Source organism: Vicugna pacos, chromosome 8, assembly GCF_048564905.1.
Source record: "Vicugna pacos chromosome 8, VicPac4, whole genome shotgun sequence".
Lineage (NCBI taxonomy): Eukaryota > Metazoa > Chordata > Mammalia > Artiodactyla > Camelidae > Vicugna > Vicugna pacos.
Window position 1 is genome coordinate 65509906 of NC_132994.1, and position 14935 is coordinate 65524840.

The window sequence follows — 14935 nt, forward strand, 5'->3', positions numbered from 1 at the left end:
AATTACCCCCTCCCCCCACCAAAAAATACATCGGAAAATACTCTGTGTGCCTGTGTTTAAATAAAAGAGGGAATGAAATACTTTCACCATTGTCCAGATTTTTGCTGTGTGGACAGCTTGGTTCTAGAGTGAATATACTGTTTGGAGCTGTGGGTTTTGACTTGCGTACAGTAATACGTGTACAGAAAGGTGGTCAACTTTCTGGGTGGTGTTGATGGATGGGCTCACTCGTGCCTCCCACGCAGCCCTGGGTGTGGGGTGTGGGATGTCATGTACAGTCTCGTTTCCACAGCAGGATAACTTGCTTTTGCTACCTGAGGGTCCAACCAACCAGGAACCCCAAGCAGAAAAGGCTACATCTCCTTAGCTGTCATTTTCTCTCTTTGTGACCAAGCCCTTTTAACTGCAGGAGTGCCTGAGTCTTGGGCTGCAATCTCATTCGAGTGCCCATGATCAGGTATAGTAAGGTGCGTTCCTTGTACAGAGAGGTCTAATTTTGTTAGATTCTTTGTCATCGTCTCACATCTAATGCTGCCTTCTTCGAAACCCTCCTCAACACAAACGTGGGGGACAATTTTTAAAAGGCGACCTTAGTGTGATAAAGAGGGCTAGAGAAATAATGGAAATACTGGCACCTTTGCCTTGATTTGATCAAGTGGACAGATTCCTAACATGGCTTCTGAGTGCTTTTCCATTTAGAGAGAGAACATTCCCAAATGTTATTTCATGTGAATCTCAGTCTGAAACAGAGATGATATTCATCCCAATTTTTAGTCTCACTTGGGGAGAGTGAGCTCAAGATAAGTTTCCATGACTGACCGGACCCTTGCTCTGTCTGCTGTTTCCCCTGAACCTTTTAGGGTTGAAATAAGAAAGAAGAAACTCAAGTGGCTCACCTCCATTTGGACCTTTGTATAAACTACCTTGTCCCTCTTCTCCCACCCAGATCATTAGAAAATTAGAAGAATTAGAAGTCGTCACATCAGATGTTCTGTTGAGTGCAGAGTTTGTATGCAACAGGCAAGAACTCTTGGCATTTTCATTTTCGAGGGGAAATGGGCACGAAACAAGTAATTCCCATGAGATCGTAGTTGGTGAGCAAATGGTAGAACAAAAATTTCTAAAACGTGTGTTAATAGTTGACTTGTTAGCAGCTTAACATATGCGGGATGATGTTCCAAATATTCTTTGAGGCAGATAAAAATGAATCTTAACCCATTTTACAGAAAAAGAGCATAGAGTATGAGAGGCTAAATAATGTTTCCCAGACCACAGATCAGGTATATGGCAGATCAGACCCTGCTCTCCCGGACACCTCCTGTTTGTTGACCTGGAATTACCAAGTTTTAGCCTGCAACAGTGACGGTATAATAACAAAATACCATATTTGAAGTATTATCTTGCCCCAGAGCACCCAGCCTTCTGCTCTGCTTCTGAGCCCACCATGGCATCCATGGTTGAGGAGTGAATATGAGTTAGTTTGCATGAAAGTGTCCCTGAAATATGATTTCACTGTTAAGTTTCTATCTTAAAGCAATTCTGTTTTCCTATAAAAATGCATGAGACTGGCAGAAATTAGAATTAAAATACTTTACAGTAAAGCCAAATTTTCTTAACTCTCTCTCAGCCATACTCACACTATACAAAATAAAACAAAATAACTTGTCAAGGAAAGGCTTCTCCCCTACCATCCAATTGTAAAAGTAATCACGTGAATTAGATAAAGAAAAGAACATGGAACAGTAGAAAAATAAAGACTATAAAAAATTCATAGTTTCCTCCTCAAAGATAGTTTCATATATTGTGATATTAACAATTTGGTAATATTTTTGCTATTTTGGAGTCTGTTATATATTTGTAATCATATTATATATGTAACTGTTAATTTGCCTTTGAAATTTAATATTATGACATAAAATACACCTCTACACTATTTCAGGCACTTTGTAGGTACCATTTTTAGTGTCTTCAAGATACGCTGTAACCACCCTCCAAATCTGAGATATTTAGAGTTATTTTTTATTTTAAGCTATAATTTTTTTGTTTATCTTTTGCTTTCCTTCCTCCGAGCTTTTTCATTTTTTTCAGTGACCTCTCAACTGTAGGAATTGGACCGATTCTATTTAATTAAATCATTCTCTGTATAGCTTTCTCTCTCTGTCCTTAAGATTTATACCATGTTTAGACTTGGATTTTACAAAGCTTTCTGCCTAGATTTGGGTTTTATAAAGCTTTCTGCTTAGATTAGTTTGAAATAAAAATGGTTACTTTTTAAAACAGAAGCCAACCTTTTGAAACCCATCATTTTCTTAGGGTTCCGTAAATGACACCTAAATTAGAGGGAAAAGTTTTAGCATAAACACAACCTAGGCCGGTTGGTATTATGATAGCTGGACTTGGACTCATACTCTGATTGCCTGAGCCATTTTTATGAAATGAGTTGGCTGGTTGTTACCTAACTTAGGCACTTTTCTCTGAAGCAGCCCAGCCCGGAGGCAGAACATTCTTCACCTGGCGGCCTGAGTGCAGCTCGGATCACCTGGGTTGAGCCCCAGCTTCACCCACATCCTGGCTGTGTCACTTTGGCTGCAGGCTCCCTCAGTGACCCTGCTTCCTCGGCTGTAAGACAGGGGTGATGACAGTAGCTTCCTTAGGGCGTAGGGTGAAATTAGCAAAGGCATGTAAAGCACGCGTTTGTGAAATGGGTGCATAACATGTGTATGAATATATTAAGAGTCACCACTAGTGGCCTGATGAAGGACTGTGATATTCTGGGCTTTGTCTTGGTCAGTATTTTTAATTAATGGCTTGGCTGAGGGCATTAATATGCTAATTACATGGAGATTATGGACAGAAGAGTTAAAGCTCCATGAGGGCTGTCTGGTCCACCGGCTCAGATGATCCGAGAAGATTTATGAACCCTGGAAAGCCTGAGTAATAACATGCTTGTCGCCTCACCTGTGGACTTTAGGGTTGAATGTATTTTCACCTTTATAATGAGAAAGTGAATAAAAGGAAAACCACGCCTCCTCCCCGACCCCTCCCCAAAGGATAAGAGCAAATACAACATCAGAAATTCCACAGACGTAGCCACTGGTAACGTTTTGGTATATATTATTCCAGACTTTATTTTTGTATGTCTTTTTTTTTTTTTGGAAGGGGGAGGTAATTCGGTTTATTTATCTACTTTATTTTAATAGAGGTACTGGGGACTTTGTGCACACTAAGCATGCACTCTACCACTGAGCTATGCCCTCCCCACTCAGACTTAAAAAAATTGCTTATATAAATGTTGGAGTGAGCATTCTCTCCACCCCCGCCTCCCTCCCTCCCTGTTAGTGAGTTATTTTTGTTTTTTGTGTTTTTTTGAACACATTAAGGAATCATTCTTTAGCAGCTTGTTTTTTTCCACTTAAATTGGGGACATCCACCCACATCAGTAGATTCACTACTAGATTTACCTCATTCCATTCAGTGCTGTCTGTTATATATATAGACACCTTATAATTTAACTCTTCCTCTCTACTGATGGTTACATAAGGTTTTTTTGCTTTTATAAATTACTGTGTGTTGCTCATCGTTGTACCTATCCCTGTGTAAGTTGGTAAAGCCACATCTATTGGCATGGGATGGTGGAGCCAACGGTTATGTGCATTGGAAGTGTTATCACTGTTTCCAAATTGCTCTCCAAAGATATTTACTGCTTTATTCTCTGACTTCTATTTTTTTTTTTTTTCTGTTTGGCATTCTTAAGGGTTTACTTTCAAAACACTTTCAATTAGAATGCAGGAAAACAAAGCACATCGAAGAGTTTTCTTTCTAAGTTTTGTCATGACATTTCAGTTCCTTCCTGACCTTTTTTATTCTGGTCATTTGTGCATGTGTCCTCCTTATTTTGACAAGGTTCTGGTTCCTTCTGGGGACAGCCATGGAACAGTTCTGCTTCTTGAGTTTTGCTGCCATTGTTGGGAATTGCAGTGCTCAGAGCCTCATCTCCCAGGTGGACTGCAGGGCTCTGTCCACGCCCACTATGCTTGTCATCCGGTGAGAATGTGGAGCCTGGACCATCACTTCTATGGAGGAAATAGTCACGTTAGCTCACCTCCTCTTCCCCCAGCATCCTGACAGCTGTCAAGAGCTCACCTGTTTTGTTCATTGTTGAACGTGTTCACTAAAAAACCCAGTATTTCTACTGCTTATTCTGCAAAGGGGCTCAAAGCAAGTTGTGGGCAGTCCTGAGGAGAAGGAAAGGGGACGAGGATGTCGGGTAGCTTTTCCTGCAGTGCCTTGGCTACCATTTTGATGTTTTCAGTCATTCTTAGATGAATGAGAGGAAAACATTGTTGCTGGAAGCATTTGAGATTTATTTTTTTAAAAACTTGTTTAGTTGTAATGTGGTAATACTTTACGGGAATAAACTCTGGCTGACCCACTCAAAGGATATAAGCTTGAAAACATTTAGAGTTTTGATTTGCTCAGAGGAGGCGTTTATGGTTTTTGAAGCACAAATCCAGTGGGAAAATAGGTTTTCTGGGTGTTAGTTCTAAGTGCAAAGAGCATGTCTTTGAAGTCCAGTCCAGTGCTCATCTCAAAAGATATAACTATTGGTAAAAGTAAGAGCAAGATGGATAAAGCTATGTGAGCAAGTTTCAGGGTAAAAAGGTTTGGAAACTTAAATCCCATGCTACTTTCCTCCCTGAATTAAGCGCCCCTCGCCTCTCACCTGGCTCCAGCACGTCCCATCCCGTGCGCCGTTAAATTGTGTCTGTACCTCTTTCAGGGTCTGTCTGGGCTTAACTGAAATCCTTGTGCATTTGAGTTACAGAGAAAAGGGAAAGACTCAGGACGAGCCAGATGTGTATTTAGAGAATGCATCTAAAGAAATGCATTCACAATGTATGAGAGACTATCAGGTTATAAAAGCATGTATTCTCCATTTTTGTTTACTTTTTAATAAGAATGCTTGTGTGCAAACACACATAGAAAAGACAGAAAGAAGGGAGGGTATAGCTCAGTGGTAGAGAGCGTGCTTAGCATGCGCCAGGTCCTGGGTTCAATCCCCAGTACCTGCTTTTAAAAAAATTAATAAACCTAATTACTTTACCCCATCTTCCCCCCAAAAAAGAGAGAAAAGACACAAAGAACTTAAACATTAAAGAAGCTTAGATTAGGTTTCTTGTGATTTGAGGTGACTTTAACTTACTATTAACTTTCGGAAGCACCTGAACCTTTAACAATAGTATGAATTATTCAGATGACTGGGAATGGAAGAGAAGGAAAACAAAAACACTGTTTTGTTTTTTGCTTGGAAAAAAGTGAATTATCCATCTACCAGAACACATTTAAGATTTTGTAAGAAGCATCTGTAAGTGAAACACAGAATGATGGACGTATCTGAATATGGCTGGATGGAATGACGTCCCATTTTTGTGTCGAGTGTTGGTGTCATGGACTCTGAATGTTCACTCCAGACATTACCCGTGGGGTCAGAGCTTGGATACACCAGCTGGACCTGAGCTGTGCATATAATACAATAGGCTTAAAACTTAAGTATCAGTAATAATGCTGTCACAACTTGTCATCAAAGTTAAGTCATCAAGTGTCTCTCAGAGACAGTTGCCCTGTGGTCACTGGGAATAACTAATCCACATTTTACTTGTCACATTTCAGCTATAAAGAAGTCTGGCAGGTGATCTCAAAGACTCATTTATTTATACTATCTAATATACTTAACTACTACAAGAGTAGACTTTTGTGCCCGTATCTTATAAAGTTTTCATGTTTAAATATACTCAGCTTGGCTTCCTATAAAGATATCTTGGTTTTGACAATTAATGAAGAATTATGAGAAATCTTTCAAGAATTACAGATGCTCTGTAGAACCCTAAACTCTATAATAAACTTCAGAGTTCTGTTTCTTAAATGAGGGGCATGGGTAACCAAGATTTTTTGCCTTGAAGTCAGGGTATGAGAACGGCTATCTCATGTTCCCCGTTTCGGTTGCCATATCGTGGTGTCTTCGGCAATACTTTTTAGGCTTAAGGTTCATTGGGTCTCGTGTGGACCACAGTAAAATGTGTTTTCTGCTTTCCCCCTCTGGCTCCTCATCATTTTATTAATCAAATCTCAGTCTAACTCGTGCACAAGACTAGCGGCATTTGTTAAAATACTGACATTTTTGCTGATGAGCATTGTGGAGACCCCCCCCTTCCTCCCAGTCCCCTGGCTTTTGTCTTTAGGTTTCATTTAAAACTCCCATCTTTCATATTTTGGTAAGAGAAGACTTTAAGTGGAAGTGTAATCTGAGCATCCCGTCTAATACGTGAACTCAGCATGGGCATTTTGAAGCCAGCTATCCCATCTGCAGTGTGAGTATTAAAGTACAGTGATATTATTTCAGGAGGCAACCCACACCGTTGAAGGGCATCTTTGCTGGGAGCTGAGAACAGCCAGTTTAAGCACAGTTCAAGCCTTCTGGATTGGCTCTCTTGATTTGAACCCATTCCCTTCGTGGCTCCGATCAAACTCAGTGGTTTGGCCAGCGTGCTCCTTTGGCCTGTGAAGCAGCATGGAATGTGTCCAGCTTTGAGATTTCTCTGGAGTAAGTGGGTCTGGGTACTCTGGAAGACTCCTTAAGGCATTTTGTCATTGTGCGTAGTGACAGGTCCTTCAGCAATTTGTTGTGTTGTGGAAAATCCCTGAAAGTAGTTGGCAGTGAGTCCTGGCCTTCCGGCCACGGCTGAACTATGGGACCTATGGCCAGCCAGCCTTGCCCTCTGTAATTAATCCCTTTGAGTCTCAGTGTCCTCATCTGTAAAATGGAGACAATAGCACCTCCCTAGGTTGGTCTTAAGACAAATGAATGATATAAAGCACTGCAGAAATCTTTCAGTTCCTAATGGTTGTTGCACTTAAAACTTTTTACCTACATTCTCAGGATTTAAAAAATGACATAAGGGCACGTCTATATGTCTACTGTTTTTACAACGGATAACATCAATTGTACAGGCTATCCCTAGGGGAGGATTGTGACTGAGCATTTTAATAATATTTTTATTAAAGGATAACACAGTGACTCATGAACACATGTGTTACGTATCTCTTCTTTGTTCACTTAGCCCTGGATATGCTGGCCTTTGAACCTCGGCGCCTTCTTGCTTGCCTCCCCTTTGCTTTTTGCTCACTCACATGCCCCTTACCTGGGATCTTAGGTCTCGGTTTTACCTTTACTTCCTCAGAGAAGCCCTCCCGACACCCCAGCCTAGGTGAAGGCCCTCTGTGTGCTGTCATTTGCTGGAGATACTCCTCCTTCCTGATAATTTCCATAGCTGCAGATCAGTAATTATTTATTTAAATGTCTGCCCTCTTACCCGAGAAGGACACATTATCACTTAGGTATATTCCAGCCAGGCATGCATAACCTGCATCTAATCAGAAGGAAATATTATTTTAAAGTAAAATAATATTTTCTAGACATCTGCCTCCCATAGGAGTTCGTAAGCTCAGAGTGTCTGGGACCACACCTGACTCAGTCACTCTGAAATCTCAAACAGGCCTGGAATGGTGGGTGAGGCCATCACGCCTCTGGTGATCAGAACAATGAACGGATGGATGAGTGGTGTGTACAGTGACCCAGATACAAAGCCCCGTCTGCTTGATTATAGTTCTTTGTATCTTTTATAAGATAGCTGATGGTTCAGACGGAAAAATGACTTAAGTTTCCATTGTCACCCACCCTCCATTTCTCTGTCTTTCTCCTCTAAATGATTTATAGTCTCGAACTTACAGTATTGTTTCTAACTTGGTTGTGAACGTTGAAGTTAAGTTTCCATGGTTTTGTCTTCCCCGCAGCTCCTACAGAAGAATGGCCAGCTCTCCACGGTCAACGGCTTAGCCGAGCAAGGAGAACTCAGCCTCCAGGAGGGAGCCCTGAGTGAGCAGGAGGAGGAAGTCACTGTAGCAGATGGTAAGCCGCCTTGCCAGGCTCCAGGCAGGACCAGGGGCTGGAGGGCAAACAACATGGAGAACAGTGAAAACACTGTGACTGGTTTGATACCAGCCCATGTGGCGGTGGAGGGTTGGGGGGATGTGGCGAGGACCATACCTTAGGAGTCAGAATCAAGCACCTTGACAAGCCGTCTCTTGCAAAGGCCACAGGTTGAAGAAGAACCTTCCTCTGTTTTAGTTTCTTATCTCATTGTTCCATTTAATCACAAACGGAGGAATAGTTTAACAACTGCTGTTGAAGATCTATAGAACAATGACTTGGCGGACAGTCAACGGACTCTCACATGGAACGTGAATAAGACAAATGAGGGGAGACGTCCTGGGAAGGAGCCTGGCCATTGCCTCAGTGAGATGAGATTCTTCTCACATGTGGAACCGGTTTCTCCTCGTGTTCGATGCCCCGTGGAGCTGCTTCAAGCAGGGAGCTGCTTTTGAAGTTGGTGGGAATCCTGATCTTTCTAAGGCGCCGCAGGCACAATAGAAAGTTAGAAATACATATAGTCTCCCAGAAGGAGGATCTGCATGACCTAGTGTGAGAGTTTCAAATAGTTCCTACCAAAGTAATTGGAACGGCCCCAACTCAGATTCCAGAGTCCCACGCTCTGCCCTCCCCACGGTAACTTCCGAATCACATCAAAGCCACAGCCACTTTGGAGCCTTCCAATGGCCAAGCCACTGTGCTCCGTGCTTCAGGGAAGAGGAAGGAAGCTAAGTCCATCAGGGAAGACAAGCCAGTCTATGGAGGGAAGATCAAAATAAGGTTAAGACAAGGCAACATGGTGGTTATCTAATGAATTTTGCCAGAGACGAGAGCTGCTCAGAGTTCTAGGGAAGCCCTTGTTTCAGATCAGAGGATGGGATAAGGTCTGAGGACTGAGGGGAGGTTGGGGTTAGATGTGTTGGGACAAGGGCTGTCTACCAAAGTGAGGAGAATAAATAACAGCCAACGTTTCACGAACCTTTATTATGGGTCCTTGGATCTATGCCTTTTGTGCACCATGTCTTAAAACAGTCACCTATGAGACAGGTACTGTCATTCTCAATTCAAACCCAGATCAGCAGGTCCCCAGGCACCACTCTTACCCCCTGTGCTGTTACTGTGCAGGGAGCTTCCACAGGTTTGCCCATTGGCATAGCATCGTCTGAGCAAGGAGCAGAATGAAAACCCAGAAGGGAGATCGGCGGGGTCATAGGGCCCTTCTGAAAGCAGCATGGAGTTTAGGAAGTATTTGGGCAATGTGGCGTCACTGAAATATGCCACCCGAGGGAGTGCCACGGCTGAGCTTTTGGCCTGCCCGATGCGTGGTGTTGATAAGAGAAGGGGAGATAGGGGCCGCAGCAGGTGCCCTTTTCATGCAATCCCGGGTAGCACGGAGATCCTGGCTAATCTGTGGCATGTCTCCTGCAGGTCTGCTGGCTAGCTTCCTTTAGTTTAGATGTGATTTCTTTCCCTTTTCAGCTTTTTGGGTGTATACTGATTTTCACAGAAAGTGATTCTGGCCTCACCCTACGATTATTCCATTGTATCCCTGAGCCGACCACGGCCTTGGCCTTGGTGCCTAGGAACCCCCGCCCCCACCCCTTGCGGCCCGGAGCTGCGGAGGCCAACCCCACAGATATTTCCAGAAGCTCTGCCTTTGGGATGAGCGTTTACTGTTTCAGGCAGAACTATTATTCCTTTGTCTTATTAGGGTCTCTAAGGTAGCCTGGTACACTTGCTTTTGTTTTTTTCTTTTCCCATTTTGTCTTTCTGGCAATGCAAATGCAGACAACATCTTCAGGTTAAATTATTAAGCAGCACTTTTTCATGCTCTTCTTGTGGCATCAGTGATAACCTGTGGTTAGATTTTATCCGTGTTCTACTTGGAAGCTTACTGTGATGTAAACCAAGGCATAATTTGATGTGTAACACTTGTAGGATTTGGGGGACCTTGGTTTCTAGTCTTGTCCACTTCAGTAAGCACAGGCCTCAGCCATTTTGGTCCCTGGGAAGAGTGGCCCATAGTGGAATTTGGTCTTGCCATGGTTGTAAAAGCTAAGAACGAGGGGCATTCCTGCTAGAGGGTTTTTAATTTGAAGTGACAGACAACGTTTTAGACAAAGCCAGAATTCAAAATATTTTCCCACCTTGACTTGCTCGTTCTCCTTCTGAAACCAGAAATACTGGTAACTCAGAGTCAGTCTTCTTCCTATAATGAAAATGAAATCTTGTTTTCCTGTAACCTTTAAGTGATAGAAAAAGAGAACTGCCTACTAAATATTTTCTCAGCTGTGCAGTAGGGTTCAGATGCGTGTGTGTTGGAGGGGTGTGTTTTGGAGGGAGCTTGGAGATTGTCATCTTTTAGAGAGTACACAATCAGACACGAAAACAATATTTATTAAAATGAAAAAAAATTCACAACAAATTTAGCCTTGGTTGGAGTTGGTCCCTTTCTTCCGAGTTCTTTTAGGTGATTGACCATTGATCACAACTGCTTGTATAGAAACGCAGCCTTTCCCCAACTAGAAAGTTCCATCATCCATGCCACACGTCACACTCACAGGGGCGGCACAGGTTATGGAAAATCTGCTTCTGCTGATTTTAATCTTTTTCTGCTGGAAAGATTTTTTAAAAATAAGACCCTTTACAATCTAAATTGTCATTTGTCCTATAGTCTGTGACTTACCTGGTTTTCCATGAGTTATTGCCTGAATGATTTTTTAAGGCACGGTATCTTGGTCAGGGTCTAACTTTACAGATTTCAAAATTTTTGCAAATTAGAACTTTTATATTTAAAAAAATTTTCAATCTTAGTATTTGTTGGGCAGATTGTTTTCTTTCCAAACAGATGGAAAAATGCAGTATCACAAAATCAAAAGACTGAGGATCTCTTTAGTTTGATAATAACATATTTGTTAAAGTGCCTACCAAACTCATTGCATGTGCGAGTAACCAAGTGACTCTCAGATCTTAATACACTTCAGTGTGTCATTTACAAGGCAATTATTTCTGGGTTTTTTTGTTTTTTTTTTTGAGATTTGTCTTTCTGCAGAGAAGCCACAACAGACATTGTAAAGCCTGTGAATGCTGTGTTTTCTTCATCCTTTACAGGTCACATTTGCTTGTATGAACAAACAAGAGTGGTCCTCTCCTTGGTTTTTGAATTTTTGTTCACATGTGACATAGAATAAGTATTACTCTATTATTCTATGTCACTTTTATTATTGCATGCTCAGAAGGAGGGCGTTTATACCAGCTGCAGTGGAGCTGCAGTTGGGTGCTCTGCCCTTGGCCTTGGCCACTCTGGGGCCAAAAGTATCATTAAAAATATTAGCCGGCCAACTGGACGAACAGGCTTTGTTATGCTGAGCAGAATGGGGAGGAGGCTGCTTAGGGTCACCGCTGTTACGTCTATCTGATCCCCCTGATCTGGGAGACAGGCCATCCTGGAATACATCCCCTGACCCGCAAGACAAATAAACAAGCAAACAAAAACCTCTCAAATCTTGTCCCTTTAAAGCAGAAGTCTTCTAGAGAGTGTGTTCCTTACATTTCTCAGGGTTCTACCTTCTACATCAAGTATTTTCCCCCAGATACAGTAACAAAGATGGAGGCTCCATTGCTCAGTTGTCTAGAAGCAGAATTTGCAGCCCTACCCCAAATGCTGTTAAAAGACGACCCCCTCCCTCCCCCAAATACTCGTTTTTCTGAGAGGCTGCTTTCTCAGCTGGGAAGAAATATTTTTACGAGTCAGTCCCTTTTGTAGTTCAATTTGTGACATACTCGGAACCTCATTAGAATTCTCAGGAAGACACGCCTGTGGACCAAATTGCTGTCCTCCATTCCTCCTTTATTTTTCTCTACATCAGTTGTCAACATCTGGCATTCGATATGCCTGTCTCTTCCCCCCACCTCTGCTAAAATAGAAGAACCAGGAGGGCAGAGATTTCCTGGGATGAGGGAGGGCAAGGGATCTCAATGTTTCCATGTTGAATCCCCAGAGGTAGAACAGTGTCTGGAACTTAGTAAGTGCTCAGTAAATACTTGAACAAATGAAGCCAGGTTTAAGCTAGAGGTAACCATCTTACATTTTCATTCATATGGGAAAGGAAGATGTGTTTGTTTTTCCCTTTATGTGAATTCATTGCCTGCATAGTTAAACACCGGAGCTTTCTAGGTGTATCCAAGGCTCCCTTGCCATTGTTGCATCAGTGCTCACAAAGCCGGGTGCTTGTCAGCACACAGGGCTGGCTTCTCGCAGGTCCTCACCGTTGGTTATCCAGGTGTTGCCTGGAAACATGAAATCAGACCCTGACCTGCTCGTGATTAAATGAGGATGCCCGGTGATGCTATCAGATACGAGGGCAGTAGACAAAGAGCGGGGTCTCCACCTCCCCTAACACTTTGGTATTTCAGATACGATATTATTGCATGCCATTTGCTCAAGCTGTATCCTGTTTTGTAATGTTTTGAAAACTAGGGAGAACACTCACAAAATAGGCCTTGAACTTAGGCAAAAGTCCTAGAGTCTGCAGTTTCTGGAAACTGGTTTTAATTCAGTCCTCTGCCCCACAGCAATATTTTTAGCGTTCCTCTCTGAAATGACTTATGTCATTGACAAATTTCTGGTACAAATGCTCTACTGCTTTCATCTTTAAAGAACACAGATTTATTTTTCAGTAACTCACAGCCAGGCTGTATAGAGATTTTTTTCCCCTCTGCACTATATTTCAGCCTGTCAGTGCAGTGAACCTTTATCTTTGTTCTAACTTGAAAAATTGGCGAAGGTTGGAGGTGGGCAGTTGAAGGAAGAAGGAGTAAAACATTCTCCCTCTTTTTTGGGGAGGGAGAGGGGGAGGGTCGGCAATTAGGCTAATTTATTTAATTGTTTTTTTTTAATGGAGGTACTGGGGATTGAACCCGGGACCTCATGCATGCAAAGCATGCGCTCTACCACTTAAGCTATACCCTTCCCCCTCCCTCTTCTTATTAATCAGTTCATTCCAGGAGATTAAAACATGGGTGAGGCTACCTTTCTATTTTTTCTGTATGACCTTGAGTTGAATACATCGCTTTATCTCACTGAGCCTCAGTTTTCATCTGTAAAATGAACATCCTCACCCACCTCTGAAGTTCTGTGAGTACCATCAATATCACTGGTAATACAGTCATTAACAAAGCAAACGACGAATTAGCTGTTAGATACCTGTGACTATGGGCAGGCGGGACTCTTCTTGGTAATTTCCTTATGCCTTTTGTAAAAACATTATTTTTCTTTGTAGTCTGATCTTAAAAGCTGTCTTCTAGACTTGAAGTTTTACTTTAAGGAACGGAAAGTTCAAGAGGGGAAAATTTATTCAAGAATGTCTCCATATGTAATTATTTAGGTACGGAAGAAAGACAAGGCGCTTCATAAATGCCGCCACAAGGTACCACATTTCTCCCCTCAACTATGGGAGGAGTTCGGAATTATGTTAGGGATTGACTCTGGCCCAGGATGAGTGAAAGATGTTGATAAATGCCCCAAAGACTGTCAGTCAGTCTTAAATTACTGCAGTGATGTACCTATCAGCCTGTGGCTTTGAGGCTACTCCAGCGCACCGTGAATGGGGTGGAGATGCTCTGACCCACTTGAGGCGGCATTTAGTGAGATGGGCTATAGGCCCATCCAAGTGACATACCAAGATTCAAACCCTTTCCCTTGGAGAGACTGAGGCGGTTAATGATTTTCTAATGGTGATTAAGCCACTAACAAAACATTAAATTTAGCCACTTTATTTAATGAAAATCCTTTAGGCGTTTTCTCAAAGACTGACTCATCCTTCAAACAGCTCCAGTTTTACCCAATATCACAGTCCCCAACTGGTTCTGGCAGGGATATATCCTAGGGCAGTGTCCCTATGTTGTAGGAAAGGATGCTTTGATAACTGATATATTCTCTGATCTATATTTGCATATTTCTCTGGAAGATACGTTCTCTGAGCTTAAATTCTACCACTTTATAGCCTTTTGAGTCTTATTAAGCATCATCCTTTGAATTTTTACAAACTGCTTTGTCACTGAAGTGTCAGGACGACCTACCCTTAGGGTTAACAATGAGTGCGTTAGTTATTCTGGTGGAAATTGACACACACTACATCAAGTTCACTGGATGAACTGGTTGCTCTAACGTGTCTTAACACGGATGTGCAGGGTTGAGCCTGACACGGAGCACAGGGCAGTTATCCTGCTGCATTGCTGGGGCTGCCGTGGTCAAACATCACCAACAGGGTGGCTTAAATAATGGAAGTTTGTTTCCTCCCAGTTCTGGAGGCTGTGAAGTCCAAGGTCAAGGTGTCCTTGAGTTTAGTTTCTCCGAGGCCTCTCCAGATGCTGCCTTTCTCTGCATCCTCACGTGGTCCTTCCTCTCTGCACCTGCCCGTCCGCGGTGTCTCTGCAGGTCCTATCTCCTTCTATAAAGACATCAGTCAGATTGGATTCAGGTCCACCCTTACTGTCTCATTTTTAACTTAATCACCCCTTTATAAGCTTTCTCTCCAAATAGAGCTACGTTCTCTGGGGGTTAGGGCTTCAACACAGGAGTCTGGAGAGGATGCAGTTCAGCCCATCACACCTGCCTTCATGACTGACCAGCTGAAAAGCCAGGTTTGGGGCCCAGAAGCCTCAGGGGGAAGGACGTCTGAGGCTGCCCCCGCACATGAGGCTCTTCTGCTTAAACACTAGAAGATGTGGGGAGTTTCTCCATGAAGGGAGACCAGTTATTCCAGTGCAGCAAAAACATGCCTCCTCCAGCTGCTCTCTGCCCCTCGTGCTGCCCTTCTGGAACTACACAGAACAAACTCACCTGCTTTTGCCACACTGCAGCCCCATAAGTATTTGAAAACATTCATCGTGTCTTTCCTTTTTTAATCTTTCTTCTCTGGGCCAAATATGTCCAGAGAAAACAAG

At 42.7% G+C, this 14935-nt stretch overlaps 1 protein-coding gene and 1 non-coding gene across 2 annotated transcripts in view; one reads left to right on the plus strand and one right to left on the minus strand.

The window, feature by feature from the left end:
- The window catches only part of AKAP12 (A-kinase anchoring protein 12), a 90416-nt gene that overhangs the window by 41524 nt on the left and 33957 nt on the right, over positions 1 to 14935 (plus strand). The window contains exon 2 of the mRNA XM_015246955.3: positions 7852 to 7966. Coding sequence (XP_015102441.2) covers positions 7852 to 7966 — 115 coding nt within the window. The remainder of the gene's footprint in view (positions 1 to 7851; positions 7967 to 14935) is intronic.
- TRNAA-UGC (transfer RNA alanine (anticodon UGC)) lies at positions 12887 to 12961 on the minus strand. The gene has a single exon. It is a non-coding gene; the product is annotated as a tRNA-Ala (tRNA).